The following is a 10,343-nucleotide window of genomic DNA, read 5'->3' on the forward strand; positions in this document are numbered from 1 at the left end:
CGACTTACAGAGGTCCGCTGCACCAGGCGGTTGAGGTTGCTGTGAAGGTGGGGTGTGAAAACGTCCAGGTCAAATGGGTCGATGAGCGTTTCTAGGTAGTCAGCCACTTTCTCAACTCTAACGAAAGGGTTAAGATGGTCATTCTCCAGCTTTTGTAGGACAGAAACCAAGCCCAGGCTGTTGTAATGCTGGAGAAGTCCTGGCACGGGTGGGTCTGTTCTCCATAACTGCTGCCTTAGCTCCACTTGTCACTGATCACTGTGCTTAAAGAATCCTTAGGAGTTTGAACCTGGTGGGATGTCTTCTAAGTCAAGTACATAACTTCCCCATATTGTTTTCAGGAAGGGTACTGGAGGCTCAAATTACACTTAACAGTTGGTAGGCGGACTCAGAGGAACGAGACCGAACTACTACCAACCCTGGAATCGATCCAGTGGGTGGCCATTCTTTATCTTGCTGGTAACGTGAGCCTGAGTTGTGTTGAGAATAAACATAGGGAATGGGCAGGAAGAGGCGGACTCCCGCGGCTTCCCGGAAGGGGGCCATGCAAGTCAGGAAGAGACGCGCTGGGAGGGTGGGCACGGCTACCTGGGGTCCTGTCTGCAGCGGCCGCTTTTCATCTCTTCACCCCTGGCTGTCAGGACGACACTGAGGTAACGCAGATCATAGAGCAGCTGCAGTGCCCGATTCTGGGTCATTGGAAAGGCACCTTCTTTCTGCAAATGAATTTCCCATCCCCACCCATTAAGGTGAGAATAAACAGCTTCGTGTTTTGTCTGTGTTTCAGCTGGTTATTTCAGAAGCTTTTTATACTCAGAAGGCCAGTTTTATCTCATGACAACAACAAAAGCAACTTACAGTAGATACTTGGTCTTGAACAAAACTAAAAAGCTAATGGCAGGGAGGAGAGCCGGTCCTTAGAAAAAGGTCTCAGGTGCTGCAGACGGTCGCTTTAAAGGAAAAAAAGCTCCCGGCATGAAGGGGGAGGCCTTTTTGAGGACGCTCAGGAGAGAAGACTCATCTGAACTCTTTCCCAAGTCAGGAGCTGGTCCATCTTAGAAACAGGACTGATGAAATGGGAGTAAGCTGGAGGTAGGGGGCTTCCAGCAAGCGACGGGCGGGGGGCTGGGTGATGCATGCCCCTGACACAGGTGGGCTCTGCTGCTCCCCCCCTGCCGCGCCTCCGCGCCCCATCTACGTGCCCACAGCGCGTCCTGAGCAGACGGGTTAATGATCTGCCTAGAGCCTGCCTGACCACCTGACATGGCTGGGCGTGCACAGCACATCTCTACTTTGAAGTTTTTGTCCCTGCCGCCTTATGGAAGCTGCTAGGCCCTGGGAGTGGGTGTGAGTCAACTCCCGGAGGCGGAAGCCACTGCCCGTTAGGCTGTCCAGGGTGAGTGGGCCTTAACACCTGGACTCCTGGATGAAAGCTGCCCAAACCCAAGAGCAACCTGGGGCTTTTACTTCTGTTCTTAACGGGAAGAAACTGGCAGGCCTACCTTCAGCTGCTTGGCTTCTGAGAGCTTCTCGTAGGCGGCAACTACTTGACCCAGGCAGCTTTTCAGCATCTCCTGCAGGGTCACCTTTGGCAAGGCATGGCCTCCAACCCGATTGATTTCCTGGCACAAGCTAAACAGGAAGGACTGGACATACCAGGACGGCTAGAGGGACAAAGGAATGCTGAGTTGCCGACTTGCACTGATTGAATGAGACGTGCGGAGAGTGGGCTCCAGGAGCCTAACAAGGCTTCTGCTTCGGGACTCCGACCCGGCCAGTCCGCCCCCTCAGAGCAGACCAGTGGACAGGCCCGAGTGGCGTCTGCCCTCATTCCCCTGGTGCCCTGGGCTTGACCCGCCACGCTGCTCGCCGCTGCAGTCCACTGCAGGGCAAGCTGTTTTCTAGCACAGAGTCTGTGCTACAACAGGAGAGGAGCTGAATGGGCTGCTCACACCGTCCACGGGCTTGGCCGTCCGCCCACTTTGCCCCACAGGAGAAAGGCGCGCATACTATCCGTTCTTCCTCAGGAGCCGCATTTGGATGATCCTTCCTAAAGCCGCTCCTTCCCACAAAGCAGGCTTTCCCCCTTTTGGTTCACAGGCCCCTTGTGGTGGCCCCTGCTCACCTGTACAGGGAGTCGGATCTTGGACGTGATGCTGCTGCCAGACTCCGCTTCCTCCTGGATTTCCAGTTCCTCCCAGCTGGTGGCGGTGGCCAGGACGGAGCCAGCATCGTCTACAAGTAATGACTGGGCGAATCCATGGGCCAGAACCTGGTGATGAAACCCAGATATCCATACAGACCACTCAGAGCCTCTGTTGAGTTTGCGTCAAACTACTTGAGTGATTGTGCGGCCAGCTTCTGCTGCACAGGTTGCCTGCGGATGGCGAGTGGCCGAGATCACTTCCTTCTGACCAACTGCTGATACCAGCGGTGGGGTCTGCCTGCCAACTACGCTACACAGGAGACCCCTCTGAAGACCCCAGTGGAGGCGACAGGGATTATATTTATGTTGAAGATCAGAGAACAGAGACCCTTGTCCAGGAAGAAAGTCTTTCATTCTCATCAGCTCAAAGGAAAAAAAAAAAAATCCAGTGTTTCAGTCTCCAAAATCTAGGCTAAAATAAATAGGCAGTTTTTACACTTGAGCTCTCTGGCAGAAATAAAGCAACTGTGAAACAAGAATGGTTATTCCCTTACTATTAAAAGGCCTTGCTGAGCTTGGCCAGCCTGGACTATGACAGAGGGACAAGGTGGGGAAGGAAGCCTGGCAGGCACGGAAGGAGCGCGCTGACGTGTCACTCACCCTCACGACCGCCGAGCCCCAAACCCGGTAGCCCGTCACGCTCTGCTGCAGGAGGAGCTCTTTCACGTCCTGCCACCTGGCCTGTGTAGGGAGGACCTCCTGCGCCTTCCCCTTCCCCTGTTTCTTCAGAGCCCGGGAGTCCTGGGCGGGCTTCTCAGGGCTCCCCGATCTTCCTAGGATGCACTGCTTCAGGTGGGGACACAGCTCCCCCAGGGACTGGCATAGTCGGGCCATGAAGAGGGCGGAGTGCAGCTTGGCCCCATCGAGCACGTCCTGCTGCCCTTGAATAGCCTGTTCGATGCTCTGCAGCTCTGCCTGGATGCAGTCCGCGATGTCCTGGATGCAGGCCGTGGAGTGTGTCCGCAGCGTCTCCTGCACGGTCTCCGCGTCTGCGAATCTGTCGAAGGCGCAGCTCTCAGCTGCCATGGAGGAGGTGTCCTGGCGGGGCGACGGGTCACCAGAGGGGAGGTAGGCCAGGAGGTCCTCCAGTTTCACCTTCAGTTTAGAATCCAGGGCAGAGCAGAAGCTCTGCACACAAGGGCTAACAGCCTGTGCCTTCATGGAGAGCCCGCTGCCCTGAAACGGAGCCCGGCTGGCCACGCTGACCCAGGCGGCATCAGGGGGCAGGTCGCCGGGGCTCTCGGACCACAGGAAGACAGCCATGTTGTGCTCGGAGTGGAGGTGCCTGCCTGAAGCCGCGCCGCTGCCTTCAAGTTCCCGCAAGGCTGAAATGAGGAGCTCCTTGGAACCACTGGAAATGGAATCGAAGCCTTCTTTGGTCAGAGTCTGAAAGAGAACGGGAGAAGAGTTCGAATCCCACTTGCTTCCAGGAAATCTCAACCTAGAGCACTGAGTGGCAGACGACCCCAGCGTTGTGTTCTCCCCGACGCTCAGAGAAACGGCCCGGCGGTGGCAGAGGGGTGCGTCGTCACTGATGGGGGCGGACGCGTCCCCAGCCGCCCGACGGGGCCTGGCCTCTTATGCAGCAGCAGACTCTGCTCATTTTTACAGCTCATTATTCAGAAGAGTCACCCAGGGCATAAGTTGGCAGGGAAAGAATGTACTTATAGGAAGTGGTGGGAATCTACCCAGATAGTCAAAAGGTGGCACCGGGCAGGACTGGCCAGCAGGCAGCTGGCCGTGGACTTCCCACCTCACCTGCAGCCGGTCAAGGAACAGCTGTTGCATCAGGTCCTCCCAGAACAAGAGCGGCTTGTCCAGGAGCCGCCGGCAGACCACATCCCAGCTGTGGTGGATCGACTCGTTGGCGAGTAACCCCCAGACTGCATCCCGGATCCCCGCCAGCCCCTTCGTGCTTGTCACGTACATCAGCAGGCTGCTGATCCCGTTTCTGATGTCTTCATTACACCTGCAACAGAAGCATTTCTCTGGGGCTTCATAGTCTCCTCACCTTTGTTAAGAAAAAGAGCTGGGCTCTACTTGAAAACCTCTTAACTGAGTCCTACTATATAAATATAAATGTCTGTATGTCTCAGCATGTTTATAAAAATATATATATGTATATATAAATAGCATTTCTGGCTGGATGGGAGGTGGCGCCTCCAGCCCCTTCACCAGGCCGACCCTTATTCCCTGGACAGGCCTGTCTCCAAGGAAGTCTAGAGCCCCAGAGCATGACTTCAAAGAATTTGACATTAACATATACACAGTACTGTACAGGAAACAGGTAAACAAGAGTAACCTAGTATTGCACAGGCAACTATACGCAGTACATGTAGCCTATAATGGAAAAGAATCTGAACATGATTTTCAGAATTCGGAAATCAGAATTGGCATAACTGACTTATGTTACTGTACCCTTGAAACTGACACCACACTGTAGATTAGACGTCAGTTAAAAAACCACAACTGCTCTAAATAAAAGCATAGGAGTGGCAGGACTCAGGGGGTTTAAAATCCTCCACACAGTATGTTGAAACAAACATTCCTTCTTGGTTCTCCCAGAGGTGGCTAGCGGCAGTGAGGGCGGTGGGAGGTGGCTGAATGGGGGGCCAGCCCTTCCCGCTTCCCCATGGCCATGCGAGGCGGTGGTGCTGGAGGTTCCCGCTGCCCCGGGAGCTGCTCACACGTGGATCCACTTCTGCAGCGTGTCCTTCAGGTACTCCTGGCTGATGGGATGCGCCAGCGTCCGGAGAGCTGGCTGGAACTCGACAACGGGCGCGGGCAGGTGCTTGAACCAGCTGCACAGCTTCATCTCGTCCTGCAGAACACCAACACCTTTTCCTGGGGAGACGAGGACCAAGGCGGGGGCGTCACCGGGAAGTCAACACAGGACCTGGGAGGGGTTTCCAAAAGTCACCCAGTCTTTCTCTAGGGGCAGCCAGACTGGACCCCGGAAACGGGGAGAAAGAAAAGTAGAGTATGTCCAGGGGCCCCCTCATCTGGGAGGGAGCGTGGCACAGAAGGGGAAGGAGAGGAGGAAAAAAGGGCTGTGTCATCCTCGCATTTTAAAAGCAGTCGCTGAGCTCAAAGACAGAGCAGGATAGATGAGACCAACTGACACACGTCTGTCTGCCACCACATTCTGCCCTCTTCCCTTCTTCCTTTTTCTCGTCTCGGATTCTGGACTCTCCTGAGGCCGGTCCTCCGCCACCAGCTCCTCCTACTGATGACATCATCCACCTCCAAGGCCTCAAACAACAGCCATGCGGATGCACGGTGGGTGTGTCTCTCGCCGGACCACTCACTGCTCTGTTCTGGACCCACAGTCGCCCGTCCTCTCTAGTCCCATTCCAAGGTCTCAGCTGTTTCCAAGGCAAGGTTTTCAAAAGTAAAGTCATCATCGGCCCTTTTAAGCCAACTCCTTTTTGAACCCTCCTACTCTGTCGGTGGGAACGTGGCCACCACGGAGAACAGTGTGGAGGTTCCTTAAAAAACTAAAAATAAAGCTACCATGAGATTCAGCAATCACACTCCTGGGTGCACATCTGGACAAAACCATAATCTGAAATGATATATGGACCCCAATGTTCACTGCATCGCTGTTCACAGCAGTCAAGACACGGAAGCAACCTAAACATCCACTGACATAGGAATGGATAAAGGTGTGCTCTGTATATACAATGGAACACTACTTGGGCATAGAGATGAAGTCATGCCATTTTCAGCAACACAGACGGACCTAGGGATGATCACACAAATTGAAGCAAGTCAGAAAGAGAAAGACAAACATCGGATGATATCACTCAGAGTGGAACTTTAAAAAAATTATCAAATGAACTTATAGAAAACAAACTTACGGTTACCAAGGGGGAAAAGAGGGGGGAAAGTTAGGAGTTTGGGATTAGCAGATATAAACTGCTATATATAAAATAGATAAACAAGGCCCTACTAATAGCACAGCGAACTGTATTCACTATCTTACAATAAACTGTAACAGAACTTGAACAGCAATGTTCGAGTCACTGTGCTATACACCAGAAATGAGCACAACGCTGTGCGTCAACTGTACTCCACCCAGAACAGTCTCCTTTTCCAGTAAACGCGGACACCTCCCTTCCACTCCCTCCACAGCCAATCCCTCAACAACCACCTCCTAAACACACGTCCGCGTTGTCCAGTCAGCTCCATCTCTACTGCCCCCACCACCTGTCACCTGGTTCGTGGTGACAGCCTCTCAAGTGAGCTCTCAGCATCCGCTCCAACCCACGGGGAACCACTGCCACGTAAAAGCCACGTGCATCTAATTCCAGCTAGGACAAATGCCACCAAATAAAAGCATTTGTTCACTGGTCACGAGAGAAACCGGCCACGCACCTCCTCACGCTCCTCCCCTCCCACCACTGCCCCCGCTTCCTTTCACGTCCTCACGTTCAAACATCCTCCTGGCCTCAGGACCTTTGCACCTGCTCTTCCTTTTTGCCTGGAACTCTCTTCTTTGCCTCTTACTCAACCTTCAGGTTTCAGTTTAAATATCCTGTCCTGGCTTCCCTGGCGGTCCAGTGGTTAAGAATCTGCCTTGCGATGCAGGGGACACGGGTTCAATCCCTGGCTGGGGAACAAGATCCCACATGCTGCAGGGCAATTAAATACCCTGACTTTGGTCCCTCCATTCACTGCTACCAAGTCAAGCTGCACTCAGCCTGGAGAGCAATGACCAGGATTGATATTAAGCAGATACTGTGGATTTGTGAGTTCAACATCTGCCTCCACCACTAGACTGTGACCTCCATGAAAGTGGGTCCGTATCTGTCCAATCCACTGTGGTATGCCCAGGGCCCAGCACAGCAGCTGGCAGGTGCCCAATAAACGAATGAACCAGGCAATAGAAGAGGCTGGCTAAGAGCTCACCGCTAGGGTGCTGGCTGGTGATGCTGTCCAGCGTGGAGAAGAGCAGGCCACACGGCAGCGAGGGGTCTGGCAGCAGCCCCTCTGGTAAAGTGTAGAAGAGAGCGTGCGCTTGGCTCAGAGTGGTGGCCAGCAGCTCCACCAGCGAGCAAATCTGCGCCTTGATACCAGCACCTGTGAGAAGAAACCACCTTCTTTTAGCAGTGTCCTTCGGTAAAGTTAGAAACAGAGAGCCCTCTGGACTCCCTCAGCTCATCCTGCTCCATTCCCACACCAGAGGCCCACATCTAGGAGAGAAGCCACGCCCACCGTGGTGAGGCTGGTTGAGAAGTTTCTGGATTGCTGCCTTTCTGGCCAACAGGAAGTCTGTCAGGGCTTGGCGCGGAGAACTCTCTTCCAAGAGCATGACAGAGCACAGGGCCTCTGCCACAGCCTGGTCGGACACGGCTTGCCGTTTGAGCAGCATCTTGCTCTCGTGCAGGATGGTTGACCTAAAGAGATGATGGCAAAGGTCACAGGGAGCTTCTGACATCTTCGGAGAAGAGCCCCAGTACATGAGAAGAGAGAAGACACGCTCCATAAAATCAGAGCGGTGCAGCACGGCCATCACCAGAGACGGTCCTGCTGGCGGATCACTTACCGGAAGTGGCTGGCGGCCGCCACCTGCCGGATGAGTATGGGGAACCGGGAGAGGACCGGGCTGTGTCGGGAACTGGAAGACTCCAGCTGCAGCAGCTTGTGGAGGCAGCAGCAAAGCAGGTAGAGCTGGGCGGCGTGGAGAAACCGCGAGGACTCCATGGAGCTCCAGATCTTCTCCGGGATTTCCAGGAGAAGCTTGATCTGGGCAGCCATGCTGTAGAACTTCTCCTGGGATGGCTGCTGGGGCTGCAGGCAAAGGCACAGAGCTGAGTCAGGACAAACAAGAGCCAGGTCAGCGTGGGGCTGGCTAGGGGAGATGTATGGGGGGGTCCAGGGGTACGGAACTTTCAGGAACTTGGATTCGGTGCCGCTCAGCAAGGCATCGAGGCTGGTATAGCAGAATTACTGGAGTTAAGTTTTTCCTACCAGGTCTACCTTTGCCCTGTCACACAGAGGGGCAAACCAAATCTGGTCACTCCACAGGCAGGTATCAGGGACCCCTGGGGTGTCTCGGCCCAGAGCCCACGTGTCGCCCCTCCAGGGAGCTTTTGACCTTGCTGCGTTTGATGGTCGTGCTTCCTACACTTTCTCCTGCTGCTGACTGCCTTGTGGGCTTCGCTGCTGGCTGTTCCTCTTCACCGACCGTCCCCTGAATTTGGGTCCAGCCTCATGCCTCTACTCATCTTAAGTCCGTCCTGTCTCTTCACCGTTCTCTTCCCTGAAGCGTCACCTCCATGCAGATCACAGCGACCATGCAGGCCTCACCACGGCCCATCGAGCCTCTTCTGCTGTGTCTGGACACTTCCCCTGGGACTTTCTTTCATTCTATAATCACTATATTTAACACGAGGTTCATCTTCCTACCAAAAATTATAGCCATCTGACCTCCTTCAACATGTCTGCATAGACCACCACATCCCAGGAAGTCCATGTCCTTCTGATGGTTCTGCTGACACGTCTGCACCCAGGTTCCTGCCGTCACTTCCCGGGTTCCACTGCAGGTTATCGTCATCTCACCCTTAGTGGACCCGAAAACCCTGCTCTTGCACTCTGTGCTTTCTCTCTCCCCTCCAATCTATCCTTTTCCCTTCCTGTCAAATGACATTCTTCAAAGGTCATTTAGATCTTATGTTTGCCCAGTTCTAAGTCAGACGCGACTGAGAGACTGAACTGAACTGAGTATCTCAGCCTGGTGGTCAAGGGTTGCCTGTCCTTCCACTGCTTTCTTCCAGGGACCTTTGAATCCACCGATTCTCATGGGGGCGGGGGTGGGGGGGGTGAGGGGGGCGTGGGGGGTGGCGGGGTGAAGGGGGGGGCGGTGAGGGAGGGAGCTACTCTGGAGTTTGTGTGCAGGCCTCTCATTGAAGTGGCTTCTCTTGCTGTGGAGCCCCAGCTCTAGGGTGTGCGGACTCAAGAGCACAGGCTCAACAGTTATGCTGCAGGGGGCTTAGCTGCTCTGAGGCATGTGGGATCTTCCTGGTTCCTTAGCACCTCAGTTCCTTAAAATGAACCTGTTCCTCTATTAAAAGATGAGAGCCCGGGGACTGGTGGCTACCCTCCAACGACCTGCTGCAAAGGGTCGCAGGCCTCTTTGCAGCCTGGAAGTTGTTCCTGGGAGTGAAGTGGGGGTGGGGGGCGGGAGGAAGGAACGAGCGGGGAGGGGAGGTGGTCGACGCAGGGGAGAACTCTGTTCCCGAAACGATGTCTGGAAACAGGGAACAGGGCTGAACACCCAGCGTTTCCATGAGAAAGGAAGCCCGGCGACCCCAGGACTGAGGTGAGGGAGGCGAGGCCTGGAGCCCGGGAGGCTCCCGAGGAGCCGCGGGGAAACGGCCAGCAACGCGGGGAGGGCGGCAGGAGTGCCGCACGCCGGCCGCGGGGCAGGGGGCGGCGGGGGCGCCTCCTGAGGCGGGAGGGCCCCGGCCGGGGCGCCCGCTTCCCCGCCGGGCCGGGCCCGCCGGGCCGGGGCACGGGCGCGGGGCTGACCTGCGGGTCCCGCGGCGGCCGGGGCGCGGCCGAGCCGGCCCGGCGGAGGCGGGCGCAGTACTGGTCGGTGGCCCTCACGGCGTCCACCAGCCCCGCGGCGCAGCGGCGCATCTGGCCGATGGTGTCGGCCGCCTCGATCAGGTCGCGGTACCGCTCGCCCACCATCTGCCGCAGCTCCTCCTTCTTGTGCTCGATCTCGGCGCGCACCTGGCGCTCCAGCCCGCGGATCTCCTCCGCGCCGTGGGTCTCGAAGAGCGCCGCGGGGTCGCGGAGGTCCAGCCTCTTCAGAGCCGGAGAGGCGGCCGCGGCCGCCATGATGGACGCGTCGGCGCCCCAGCAGGGCACTTCCGCCCGTCCGCGCCGCCCCGCGGCCATCTTGGTTGAGGGCGGAAGCGCTTCCGCCCGGTGGGTGGGGGCGGGGCCGGGCTTGTTCGGGGCGGCCGAGGGGCGGAGCCAGTGATGGGCGGCACTGTTTTTAAACTGGTGTTTTTTCAGTGGTTGGGCGGCACTTTTTAAAAACGGAGCCTGTGTGGCTGTTGGGTCGCTGAGCCCGCAGGTGTGTTGGGGCGCAGCCTCACTCGGGTCTGAAGCCTCTCCTAGCACT

General features: G+C 56.1%; 1 protein-coding gene across 3 annotated transcripts in view; it reads right to left on the reverse strand.

The window, feature by feature from the left end:
- COG1 (component of oligomeric golgi complex 1) overlaps window positions 1-10,093 on the reverse strand; it is a 12,048-nt gene extending 1,955 nt beyond the window's left edge. Inside the window, exons 1-11 of one of the 3 annotated variants that reach the window (XM_018063895.1) lie at window positions 9,947-10,089; window positions 7,755-7,999; window positions 7,424-7,605; window positions 7,118-7,288; window positions 4,894-5,050; window positions 3,965-4,175; window positions 2,807-3,592; window positions 2,126-2,272; window positions 1,503-1,664; window positions 589-716; window positions 9-117 (exon numbers count right to left, since the gene is read on the reverse strand). In XM_018063895.1, coding sequence (XP_017919384.1) covers window positions 9-117; window positions 589-716; window positions 1,503-1,664; window positions 2,126-2,272; window positions 2,807-3,592; window positions 3,965-4,175; window positions 4,894-5,050; window positions 7,118-7,288; window positions 7,424-7,605; window positions 7,755-7,999; window positions 9,947-10,054 — 2,406 coding nt within the window. In that variant the 5' untranslated portion in view covers window positions 10,055-10,089. Of the gene's footprint in view, window positions 1-8; window positions 118-588; window positions 717-858; window positions 1,068-1,502; window positions 1,665-2,125; window positions 2,273-2,806; window positions 3,593-3,964; window positions 4,176-4,893; window positions 5,051-7,117; window positions 7,289-7,423; window positions 7,606-7,754; window positions 8,000-9,739 lie in introns of those variants that run through there. The other 2 variants (XM_018063894.1, XM_018063896.1) reach the window with 2 other exon arrangements.

Source organism: Capra hircus, chromosome 19 (assembly GCF_001704415.2).
Source record: "Capra hircus breed San Clemente chromosome 19, ASM170441v1, whole genome shotgun sequence".
Lineage (NCBI taxonomy): Eukaryota > Metazoa > Chordata > Mammalia > Artiodactyla > Bovidae > Capra > Capra hircus.